This window comes from Bidens hawaiensis, unplaced genomic scaffold, assembly GCF_021521415.1.
Source record: "Bidens hawaiensis isolate Kalapana, Puna unplaced genomic scaffold, B.hawaiensis_p1.1 tig00013821_1, whole genome shotgun sequence".
Classification (NCBI taxonomy): domain Eukaryota; kingdom Viridiplantae; phylum Streptophyta; class Magnoliopsida; order Asterales; family Asteraceae; genus Bidens; species Bidens hawaiensis.
In genome coordinates, this window is record NW_027492182.1 from 44,708 (window position 1) to 57,903 (window position 13,196).

At 34.2% G+C, this 13,196-nt stretch overlaps 1 protein-coding gene across 1 annotated transcript; it reads right to left on the minus strand.

Moving 5' to 3' along the window:
- Positions 1-4,758: 4,758 nt before the first annotated feature.
- LOC143545092 (uncharacterized) lies at positions 4,759-8,045 on the minus strand. The gene is made up of 8 exons (XM_077037038.1): positions 7,602-8,045; positions 7,061-7,267; positions 6,910-6,975; positions 6,744-6,812; positions 5,742-5,807; positions 5,520-5,657; positions 5,321-5,402; positions 4,759-5,216 (listed from the first exon to the last, which is right to left on the minus strand). Exons 1-8 carry the CDS (start codon positions 8,043-8,045, stop codon positions 5,191-5,193), a joined length of 1,098 nt encoding a protein of 365 aa, XP_076893153.1. The 3' UTR covers positions 4,759-5,190.
- Between the last annotated feature and the right edge of the window lie 5,151 nt (positions 8,046-13,196).

Consider the following 13,196-nt stretch of genomic DNA (forward strand, 5'->3'; position numbering starts at 1 on the left):
GAAATTTCTCTTGAAATGATTAATTCAATAGAAACATTTTGTTTTGATTCCACTAGATGAATTTATAACTCAATTTTCTTCGAGCAAAAACTATAGGTAAAAGATTTAATGTATATATCTTGAGTCAAGACACTTTATGCTCTGATGTGTCGTCCTCTTTTATTCCTTTGTTACTACATGACAGATTAGTCCTAGCACATGATTGACTAGGCTCTTGAGTATGCATGGTTCCATTGTTCGCATTTTCTTGTTAGTATATATATATATTTGTCCCTTCAAGTCTCAGTGTCACGCTTTAGCGATCATGTATTATGCTCTATATATCTTTTCTTTTAACTCTTTTAAGTTTGTGCTCCCAACTAATTAATTATCAACTTCATTATTAATCTTATGCTCCAAATCAACAGGTCCGTGGGCTTGTTATACTAATATATTCTACTGTATAATTATTATCGATCCAAAATTGGATTATATCTATGTATTAATTCTTAACATACATGTATACATACGCTAGAAATAATAACTATATTTATTAATGTTATCCATCAATGCCAGTACTGTTTATTGTTGTGACATTCGTCAATTTCGGGTCTTGTTTGTATTCGTTTTTGTATTTGTTTATTATGTAAACCGAAGCTTATGTTATAATCAAAATGATGGATTTATATTACAATATTGTTTCACACTTGTTGGGTCTTGAAAACATCCTATTTTTATTTTTATTTATTTATTTATTTTTTTGTGTTTTTGTCTTGATCCATTTTGCATGAAAACTCTTGTGTCTCACACCCATATTTGACCACCAACATTACCCTATATATACACCACCTTTCCTCTTCATTTTCCCTTGCTACAACTCCAAAAAAAAAAAAAAAAACTCTCTCAAATATCAAAAATTCAAGGTTATCTTCTTAAGTGTTCTTGAAGGATTTTGGTCTTTCATCTTAATTAGTTTATGTAGCCTTATTAATACTTGTTTATGGTTGTACAACATATATATAATATACACCCCTTGTTTACCTTTGGTAGTTACTTCTCCGATTCCGGTCGGTGAGATTTCGGACCCCATAAGGCAAGGCTTCATGGAGGACTTCGTGTCCTTGATATATATACATCTATATAATTTGTTCATACATATTAATCTTGCTTATTTTAGTTTGTTGGTCATGTTTACAAGTTCCATGGTTATGGGTTTTTAAAAGTCTATGCTTCGGTTTAACCGTAAATAGCTCTAAACCGTAAACCGAACTTTGTTACTAGTTTTGTTTGTTTAAACATACTTAGTGTTAGATCTAAGTTTCTAAAATCTTTTTTACAAATTCTATGGTTATGGGTTTGTAGAATCTTACCTCGGTCTTAACCCGAAACACGATCCGAACCGAAAACCGAACTTTTGTTTAAAGACTTTATTGTTAACTTTTGGTATTTTTTTTATTTGTACATTATTATACAAGTTCTTTAGTGTTTGGACATGTGAAAACCATCTATGAACTTGTTGTGAGATGGAAACCGAACCAAACCGATTCTTGCTCGCTTAAGACACACAAGTGTGTTTTTTTTAGCCATCAAGACTTGTATATTTCTTTAAAAATAGTTACAAATTGATTTTTAAATATTTTCTTAAGTACTTGGAAATGTTGGATCCAACTTGATCTCATAACAAAGTTTGGACCGACAAAACCGAACACTCGCTTAACGTGCGTTGTTAGTTCTAAAACAATGTAACTACATACTTGGTTAAGTCTTAATAAATTTTATTGAGTTATCTCATAACATTCAATATTTTGGAAAGTTGACTTTGGGTTTGACCAATTATCAAGACCCGAACCGACAACCCGAACACTCGATAAAAAAAAACCCGTTTTAGTATCTTTATTCCAAAGGGATTTGCATTCTTGCATTTTACCCACCTTATTACTTAACATAGGTTGAGTAAATATTAAGGTTAGATACTTTAACCCGGTTTCGAGCAAACTTACTTTTTAAAGGGTTATTATTATAAATTCTTAAATAGTTACATTTTAAAACCTTGAACTTTAATTATTTACATTTCTCAACATTTATTTTGTTTAAAGACCTTCAAGACAACCTTTCTAAATTCAAGACTTCTTTTCTTATTAGGCATTGTGCGTTAAACTCGTCGTTTCGACAAATCTCCAAATTATCATCTTTCAAGTTTACCACTTGAAGGTGAGTACTTCATACCCCATTTTCCACCTTTTATTTTGGGGGTGACATTTCATACTTATTCAACAAAATGCTTTATATTTGAATCTTAAACCACAAACGTAGTTGTATACTTTACCTAAATAATTGCTCGATTTGGTGTTCTATGCTTATATGCCTATGTGTTTATCGCTTTTGGTTGGTGGAACTATAAAATCCTAGACTATTTGGCATCCCTTTATAACAAGGTGTCGTTAACGTAATGCAATTAACGATAACTATAAAATCCTAGACTATTTGGCATCCCCTTATAGCTAGGTGTCGCTAATGTGTTTAGCGATATCTATTTATCCAAATTACCACTTTTATTTATCGTTTCGTATGCAAGTTTTGTGGCTATCTTTATTATATACTAATATGATTAAACTTATGAATTGCTCACCGACCTTTGTGTTGACAAACTTTATTTTATGAAATGTTGTATGTTTGCATCTTGGTTGATTTATGATTGTGAAGAAAACGACATCAAAGACCTTAGGATATTAGTAAAAATGAATAATATCAATTTGTCATATTTTGTGATATCTTGTTTATGGTTATTTTATGGATAATTGTTATGTGACATTTTCGATGTTGTGAAATGAAATGAGTTAATTAAATACTGTCACTTTAATTAGTGTCATGTGCTTATGGACAATCGTTACACCTCGGCATGTTCCGCCGCCTTTGGTCGGGGTGTGACAATTGTTTATCACATCTAAAGAGAGAACAAATCAGCCCATCGATTTACATCGCGTGAAAGTCACTCGATAAATATCAGAGAATGAACATGTAAATGAGGGTGGGGGATGAATTTGCCTCCGCGATGGTGAAAAACATTGATATTCAAAATGTTTGAATACCAATATATCATGGTCCCGAGCTTGTTGTACCAGTGATCGTTGCGCGCCATGGGACTCATTTGTGCAAGTTTTGACAGGTATTATACGTTAAGTGATATTGTGCAAGTTTTGCATGCATTCAAAAATATTATAAGTTAAGTGATATTGCAACAACTAAACTAATACAATTTATAAATGTGTGATCAAATTAGTGTAGGAAAAAAAAGGACAAAGACAAAAACTAGTGAACCTGATTGTGGAAAAGTTGAAATTAATTTTGGTTTCCATTGTAATGTATAAATAAAAACTTTTAAAAAATAGGCCCTAATGGAAGGGTGGCCATAAGCCCTTGCTTGGGTTGCTTGACCGATTGGGCCGACACTTGTAACATGCATTGTAAAGTGATGGAGAGACAGATGGTTAACCTTAGACCACCCGCAACGCGTGCTATATTCCTCCGCCTGTAGCCACGTGGACGGCACACACCGGGAGGGCTGCACTGATTTGAACTATGCGTCGCCAAACGCAGGCAGGGGCGTGCGGGTGGTGGGCCTTTTCCCGATTTAGTATTATTTTTAATTTCAAAAAATGCGACCGTTAGTATTTGTTTTTAGTTCTTTTTCCTAACGGTTACCTTTTATAAAAAGATAATTTTAATATATTTTTATTTGTCTTTTTCTAACGGCCAGTTTTTTTTACCTGTAAATATTTCAACATGCTTCAAACAGTTTCACATATATCGTTCATATCTCATATTCTTCCCAATCTCACATCATATTTTGTATACGCTTGGATGGATTCAAGAGCTCCGTTTTCTTTCACTCTAACTCTTTGAGGGAAACAACGAACAACCTCAACCCAACCATATGTTGGATTCTCGCAATTTCAACAACACAGTGTGTATCACAATTTCAACCACCATCTGCATTCCCACAAATTCCGCAGTCACAAGTTGAACTATATCAAAATTGGGTACAATTTCAACAATATCAAATGCAAATGCAGTAACAACTAACTACCACACTCACAACTTCAACTGCCAAGTTCAACACCTGTTGATGAAAGTTGAAACACCTTTATCAACAAGAAAAGTAGCAACAAAGATGAGAAAATGTCAAAAAAGAAGATGCACAATTTGTTATTCATATGAAATGGTAAAGGCACGTCTTCATCCAGATATAAATCACAGAAGTTAAGCCTCTTTGAAGAACTAGCGCCAAGATAACCCAAGTGAAGAAGTAGAGTAGAAAATACTTTTTATCGACACAAGCCATATGGATCCATACCAACGACATGAACATGAAGCTTTGTGTAACGAGATCAGTGAGAAGTACAAAATGCTTCGACACGGTCAAATTTTACTTTCTAGCCTTAAATTGTTGTTTTAGATTATGTAGTCTTGTTCTACTTTGATCATCTAATTTAAGTTTTAGCCATGTAGCATTTGTTTTAATGTAATCCAAGTTTATTTATTAAATACTAAATTCTTTTAATTAGTATGCCTAATTATCTTCATAATGCTATGATTATAACATTTGACACAATCTTGATTACTTTACTACATTAGAGGATTCAGTCATAATCACGTCATTAGAATGATAATTAGCTCTCAAATAGGAAATATAGCCTGCAAATACAAGATACCAAACCATTCACAACACTAGTTACTAAAAACAAAGTAAGAATCACATTAACAAATCAATGTGCATGAAGAAACAAAGGTTTATGTAACAAAACCTCAAATCCTTCACTCCCAAACCAATACACCAATATATTTCCTAATAAAATCACACCATTTTTGTTGTTTTTCCTAACAATCAACACTCTTTTAGGCTATTTTTTTCGTTTTCAACTGTTTAACGTGATAAGAACCTCATTAAACATCACGCGAAACTCCTTACTCAAACCAAGTCCCATTTTTTCCTTCTTATATCCGTTTAAATGTACATGGCTTGTAAAATTTAACGAGTCATCTTCTTTTAAAACTTGAAGAACAAACAGTTAGGAGTTGGGATAACCTATACAACTCGTCTTCTGAAAACTTGATTTCTTTTTTTCTTTCTTTTTAATTCATTTCCAACTTCAACTTCATCAAAAGTTTTTGTTAGAAGAAAAGTTAATCACTTCATCATTATCCAAGTTTCTAAAGATCCATCTTTGCTCGTCCTGCTAAACACAAAACACGACCCGTGGTTAGAGAACAATACAAAATTCATGATCAATGATCATATATATTTTGCTACTGACATTAGAAAGATTTATAAAGCAATTACCATTTGGTCCAAGATTATTAATGCCCTGGTTAGCATCAAATCCCATTTGGAGAAGGTTGTGAAGATCATTATCCCATACAGGCTGTAATATTACAAAATGTCATCAGAAATTGTCTTCTTGTAAAGTTAACCAAATAATTATTTTCTTTCTAACCAAATAATTATTAATGATATAAATAGTGTCTGTTAATGTTAGTACCTGAGGATGGATAGGATGCATTGTTGCGGTTGTAGTTGGAATACCAGGCAAGCTCCCATGTGGATAAGAATGAGAAGGGCTTAATGTAGGCCCAAATCCATAAGCCGGATTCGAAGTGCCGGCCCGTGAATGAAGCATCTGCACGTATATGAAACAAAGTTTTTTAAAAAATCCATTATGGTACTACTAATTTGTTGCATTTTGTGATATTAATTAACTTACATCTTTAAACACAAGGCGGTCAATGTCAACGTTGATTTCAGGGTTGGCTAGTTTCATTGATAAAAACTGCAGAAAAAGAGAAGTTATGATACAAACTCAACATTAAAATCCAAACATTTACCGTTCTTTATTGATTTAAATTGTAAAAGGAAAATGACTTGCAAGATCATGTCTTTGATCAAGAAAATCACAATTAAGAGGAGAGAGATTGATCAAATTCAAAACAAAGTAGTTGACTTATATAGTTATAAATAATAAAACAACAAAGATTAGATCACCAAACTAGATTCTCATAAAAATACCTCTAATTTGGATAGTGAAAAAGATAAAGATTGTAGTGATCAATATTTGACCAAAATTTGTTAGTTGTTTTGCAGAACTAAATGACACAAAGGTTTACCCAAATAGTACCACAATATACGGAGTACAATGTGCAGAAAAATAATAAAATGAAAGGATACCCTACAACAAAAGGGGCATTAAATATATCATCATCATCATCATCATCATCGTACTCAGTGTATCCCACCAATAGCAAAGCTATGGTAGGGCCTGAGGAGGGTAAGATGTAGACAACCTTACCTCTACTCCATAGGAATAGAGAGGATGCTTCCAGTGAGACCCCCGGCTCGATAGTGGTTTTGCATCAAGCCTTGGACATAAGGCACATAACACTCAACCATCATACCCCAGCCGATTGGTGCATGTACCCTTGTCTTTCGGTTATCAACGCCACCACATGATGCCTGATTAACCTTCTGCCGCTTTTAACGCTATTTTCACGAAATTAGTAAAATAACGTCAAAATTAGTGCCATTTCACTTTTGCCCACCCAAAGGCCCACACATATATACATTATATATGCGCGCACCGCAAACAGGGCATGCATTAAATATATATATACTTCAATACAACTGTACCTAATTTGGATCTGATATAAACATAAAAACAGGTACTGTTCATTTGATTTATGCCATTTATGAGTAGAAAAAGATCACATACCTCCACCTGTTGCTGGAGTGATTGAACATAGTTGATAATCTCATCAAGCATTACAGCTTTTCCAGTAATCTTTACCCAAATTAACAAACATTATACACATCAAAACCTTAAACACCACAAATAAACAACACAACATGAAATCTTGTGAGTTTAGACTTTAGATCACCTTGTTACAGCCAGGAACAAGTTCTTGAAGCAATTTCATCCTCTCACTGATCCTTTCTCTCCTAACCTGAATGACCCAACTTCTATAATCAACAATATTTGAAACAAAAGACACAAAAGTTTCAAATTGTTGAGAAAGACACAATCTTTACCCTTTCTGCAAGACTGTGGCTGTTTGTAGCTTGACCCCTTTTAGCCCTCACATGAATGTAGTTTTCTTTAGGTGCACCTCCACTATCAGAATTATCTTTGACTTGTGATCCCATTTGTTTGCCTCTTGAATCAACTCTCTGTTTCTTTTCATCTTTCTCTGAAGTAGTATCACCAGACAGATCATTTCTTTGTTCTCTTTCACCATTCTCCACACATTAACAGGATCAAGAAACACATTAACAAGATCAAGATTCAAACTTTTTAAGAAATTTGAAGTAAAATGGTACCAAAGTGGGATTAACAGCAATAAAAAATCACATTAACAAGATCAAGATTAAATGATTTCAAAGAACTTTGAAGTAGAATGGTACCAAAATGGGGTTAAGAGGATCAAGAAAACACATTAACAATATCAAGGTTCAATTTTTTTAAAGAAATTTGAAGTAAAATGGTACCAAAAATGGGTTAACAGGATCAAGAAAACACATTAACAAGATCAAGATTCAATTTTTATGAAAAAAGATTGCAAGAAACTGGTACCAAAATGGGGTTAAATCTTCTCTTGTCTCTGGTATTAGGTGAAGAAGAGGGCCCACATTCAGGATTAAGATTAGCAGCAAAAGGATTGACCATTTCAGAGAAACTCCCACTTCCAAAAGACCCAAGCTTTGGGACCAAATCACCAATGGCTGAACCAGAACCAGAACCAGACCCAGTACCAGTACCAGATTGATAATGGTGAAGAAGACCCTGATGAGTTTCAATCCCAGATGGGTAAGCTGATGACCCACCAAAACTCTCAAGTGGATCCCAACCTGATCCGAATAGATTACCAGACCCACTTGAAGACTTGTTGTTAAACATGGATCCTGAGCTCATTTCACCTCTATAGTGAAAGCCCATTTCACTATCATTATTATTAATATTATTATTATTATTATTATTATTATTATTATTATTGTTCTCATCCTCTGAAGAAGCCATATGTTGTTGTTATGAATCAAGAACAAGAAAAGTAAAAGGGGGAAAAAGTAAGTAATATAGTTATATAGGAGGATCTAAGCAATACCTATTAAGCTAAGGAAACCCCCAATCAAGAACTAAACTAGCAAAACAATATAGGGGTAAAGTTGAAAAAAGATTTAAGGGTTTGACCAAAAATAGCTTCTTAGGGTTAGCCATGATATCTTGCAAGACTAACCAAGGAACAAAATGGCAGCTTTACAGGCCATGGATGCAAAAGAAAGAGGAGAGGAAATCCAGTGCAGCAGGGCATAAAATCTTGACATACACCAATCCACACCACCCTTCAAAATGCCATGATGATCAAAGATGAAAAGTGAAATTGTAAGACAAGAAAGTGTAAACCTTTCAGAGCATAAAGTAGTAAAGTAAAGTAGAGTGAATAGACAGCAGTTGTTGCTAAGCTACAGCTGCTTGCTGCTGTGATTACCTAAAAAGAAAGTAGATTCCTTTCTTTTATTTATCCAATAAAATAATAAACAAGATTCCCTATCTACCCTAAAAACAAACAAGCAATCAAGATTAATGGGCTTCTTGAATGCTTGAGTTCATGTTATGCAGAACAGCCTTAAAGACTAAATGCCCATAATCAAAGACAAGAAGAATTTAGGCAAAAGGGTATCAAATTCGGATTGAAACTATAATGGGTAAAAGATGAATAATGGCTGTTAGGTGTTGGAACAAATGGGTAAGAGAAAAACAGCATCAAATGCTAGATTGGTGCAAGCAACGACAAGGTAGAAAGAAAGAAGGGAACGGGGGATATGCAGAAATAATAAAGGAGTTAAAGAAGCATCCAATTCCAACTTTTCCAGATTAAAGACAAAAGACAGGGTAAGCTAATTGGCAAGCTAGAGAGCTAGAAAGAGATAGAAGTGTGTTTGTATAAAGGGAAATCATTATCATTATTATTGTTGTTTTAACATTGATGGTTAACCCTTGACGTTGTTTTAACTAAGGTAATGTTGGGTATTGAATAATGATAGGAGAAATTGAATGATTTATTGTGTGGGAATGAAAAAAGTGATGCTTGGTTGCTTAATTGAATGAAATCATTCATTACACATGGAATCCCATTCCATCAAAACCATTTCTTTCCACCCCTTCTGTTTTTTTCATTCAATTCCTCATTCACCCTGCTTTCTCAACAACACCACCACCACCACTATCATCTCCATCGCCACCACCTGACCGCCACTGCCACCTCCTCCGCCGCATCTACCACCAGCGCTACCACCGCCACCACCACCACTGCCTTACAACCAGCACTACTGCCCCCGTCACCGCCTCCGGCTGGCCACCACCGCCACCACCTGCACTGTCGCTGCTTGACCACCACCACCTGATCGCCACCCCAACATCGTCATCACTACTAATGCTACCACCGCCACGCCCACCACCACCGCCATCACAACCATCGCCCATGTCGCCTGCCCGCCACCGCCACCACCGCCGTCGCCGCCACCATTTTCGTCACTGGAGCTTCCACAACCATCGTACCCCTTGTAGTTTTTTTTTGTGTGCAACAAAAAAAATTATTTTGAGATATGTGTGTTTTTATTATTTCTATTTAATTCTTACAATTTTTTTGGATACCTAAGAACATAAAGCAATAATTCATTTCATTCATATAGGTTAACCAAACAAGACAAATGAACGACAATGATCCATTTTATTCCCTTGTTCATTCCATTCCTTCTCCCATTCCATTCCCCCTTCATTGCATTCCCTCCAACCAAACATACACTTAATAGATTTGTCCAGCAACATTGAAAGTGATGTAGTGTTATGTAATTGCATCTTCCTGTATTATTGATGATTAAGTTTTAGGTCGTTTACTTGTTTGGCTGTAGAAGAAACACTAGTTCAATCCTAGGAGGTTTGACTTAATATCTTAGTTGGGGGTTAAGTGTAATCCAATCTCTAAGAATTGGTATTGATCGAACCTGCAAAACAAAACGTCGTGAGCTCGTTACAAGAAGTGGAATAGGGGGTTTTTTCGTAACCAGACGGTTTAGTTAAGATATTATTTTAGATTTCTTATAGTATATGTTTATCTGTCCATAATCTTTGAATAGTGTGTTAAAGATTTTAGATTTCTTAAAACCCAATAAGAAACCCGAAATCTGATGGAAAAACCCAAAATCCGACGGGTGATTACCTGATTAATACACAACAAGCTTGGGATGGGCTTTAATAATCGAGTATGGATTTGTAAATACCTAAACCCGACCCGAACCCGACCCATTGTCATTCATGTCGCCAATCATCGTCTTCCTCACTATAGCGTGGCCCTTGTGATAACAACGACATCACTGGTGGGCGGTAAATCACTGCCCATATCGAGCAATCTAAAATAACTCTATTTCCCATTGACAAAAATCACCAATTTTCATCCTTCAAAACTGGCATGTTTCCATCAAATCGCATTTGTCATTGTTAGAGGCTTAGAGTGATCATTGAAACTAATGACAATGACATTTTGATTAATTGGTTAACCAATGATGCTTTTAAGACCGTGTATAGTGTGACGCTTTGCCCATCCAAAAGCCCCAAAGTGCCTGGGAACACCGCCCGCTGGCGCGCTTTAGGCTGTTTTTTTTTGGGGGGGGGGGACGCTTCCCACATAGCGTCAGTTGAAGGTTGGGTTTGGTCAAACTAGCCATTTCGAATAGTTTTTTTTTTAACATTTTATTTATTAGACTTCATACTCCATAAAACCAAACCTATCAATTTTTAAATCACAACTCACTCTTTCATTTTCTACCAAAAACATAACAAAAAAATCTTTGATTCTCTACCCACTATGAATCCATTCAATCATTTCATGCTCGGTTTTGGAAAATTTGCAACCAACCAATACATGAACACCACCCAACCGACTCAACTGAACATCACCCAAGTGAGTCAACCAACCCCCAACTTTCCGGATGATTTTAATTTCAACCCTCACATGTTGTCGTACATGCAATATTTAGGGATTCCCACTAACTTACAAAACGATGTGTTTAACCCACCAACTCAACCGAACTTCCATGTGACACAAGACAAGACGGTGTCGAATGTCACACCCCAACCTAAGGCGAAAATGTCGGGGCGTGATCCGATTGCTCATAGCTCGAAGATACTATCATAAATAAAATGTGACAATATCTAATTAATTATTTTAATTCAAATGTACACACAATAATCAAATACAACAAAACAATTAAAATAAATAAATACAATCAATTAATTTTAAGTTTGTATTCAATATAACCTATGGTCTTGACTAAATATCCATACTTCAATCTAAGCAACCTGCATATGCGTAGAAAATAGAGTTTGTCAACAACACATGTTGAGTGAGATGATCACCAATTTTGAAACATTAAATAATAGCATATATATATATATATATATATATATATATATATAGTTGATCAATGATAAATGATAAATGCACAAACCAACCATGTGAAAATAATCAATCGAATCATAACAAACATGCATATAACCAACTCGTGTGTGCCAATGAAATCGTTGCCAAGCAAATCGGGCATTGATTTCAATGACTAAGGTTGTCGTTTTACCTTTGCCAAGCGAATCGGGCTTCGATTACTAAGACGGTCGTATGATCATACTAATGAGAACCCTATACAAGGGGATATGTTGGACCTCTCCGAACGTTATCAAGTAAACAATTAACCATATAGCAAATAGCATTCAACGGATATTTACACAATGATTATGTTTGCGATTTTTGTATATATATAGAATAGAAAATATGAGTAAGTACGCATATGTCCCCAAAACATTTGAAAATAGTGTATAAAAAAAGGGAAAATCAAACTCACCTAATCGATTAAGCCAAACGGAAATGAATACGACAAGAACGATAATCACGCTCTTCGAGAATTACCGACAAGGATCCTAATTAAATAATATTAAAAGTGAATTATAAATGATATGAAATGTATTAATAAATTTTAGGATTTCGATATGATTTGAGTTACAATTATGTTTGGTATGTTATGGATTGAACGATCGATCTCTAAAGGTTATTATCATTATTATGAAAATCTTTGTTTGTCATAAAATCTGGTGTACGTACAATTAATTTGAATAAATATAAGTTAAGATATAAAGTGTTAAATATATAATTATCGTAGAATTTATATCTTGAAGTTTTCAACAACATCCGATGGTAACAATATATTAACATGTTTACTACGTTTATTATACTTTTGTTTAAAATAATATATATGTATGTATATATATATATTTATATATAATAAATGTAAGCAAATTTATAAAAAATATTTTAGCAACAAAAGGCCTCAATATAAATGTCGGGTTTTAATAAAATAGTGATGATTTATTATTAATAAATTATATATATATATATATATATATATATGTATATACGAAAACTTGTAACGAAACTAGCCACCACGTAACGCTAACTTTGTGATGTCGGTTTAAATGAAATATTGTTTATTTCAATATTTAATATTAATTATATTATATGATAAACCATTTAAAAATAATAAAAATAACTAACCAAAAAAAATAGGGGCTGGCCGGACTCGAACCCGCGACCTAATGGCCGGTTCACAAAATAAATCAATTACGCGTTTGTTTTGATCTTGTTTCCTAATTGTTTGAGTCGTTTAGGCCGATAATAACAAGGGAAATCTTAACCATGATTCAATTCCTAATTTAAATCGATAATTGTGGCTCAAGAAATCTAAACAGGTCACGGATTGGGTATACGGGTCATGGGTTCGGATCTGGGTAAATGGATCATAAAGAGAATGTTAAAAATTTCATTTTAGTCCCTATAGATTGAAGGTGGAAACATTAGAGGGTTAAAGTTTAGGTTCGGGTAAAAAAAATTGTATATCTTTCAAAGTTAATAAATATATATATTAAATAAATATGATAAACAAATATAAATATTAATAAAATTTCTTGATAAGCGTGATTACTTTCAATGATAAATTTTCCGAATATAAAACGGGTCGGATAATAAGTATAAATTCGTTCGTTGGAAAATCCGAGTTGTTACATCGAAGATGCAACCCGATCCAGTGTTTCAAGACGGTGTCGGAGACAAGTTGGAGGAGACAC

What these genes read in the sequence shown, in the direction of transcription:
- LOC143545092 (XM_077037038.1), bottom strand. Translation starts at nt 8,045, where the DNA reads ATGGCTTCTTCAGAGGATGAGAACAATAATAATAATAATAATAATAAT. An exon ending in TTGTTCCTGGCTGTAACAAG is followed by an intron (nt 6,813 to 6,909) that starts GTGATCTAAAGT and finishes ATTTGGGTAAAG; the next exon opens with ATTACTGGAAAAGCTGTAAT. An exon ending in TGCATCCTATCCATCCTCAG is followed by an intron (nt 5,403 to 5,519) that starts GTACTAACATTA and finishes GTAATATTACAG; the next exon opens with CCTGTATGGGATAATGATCT.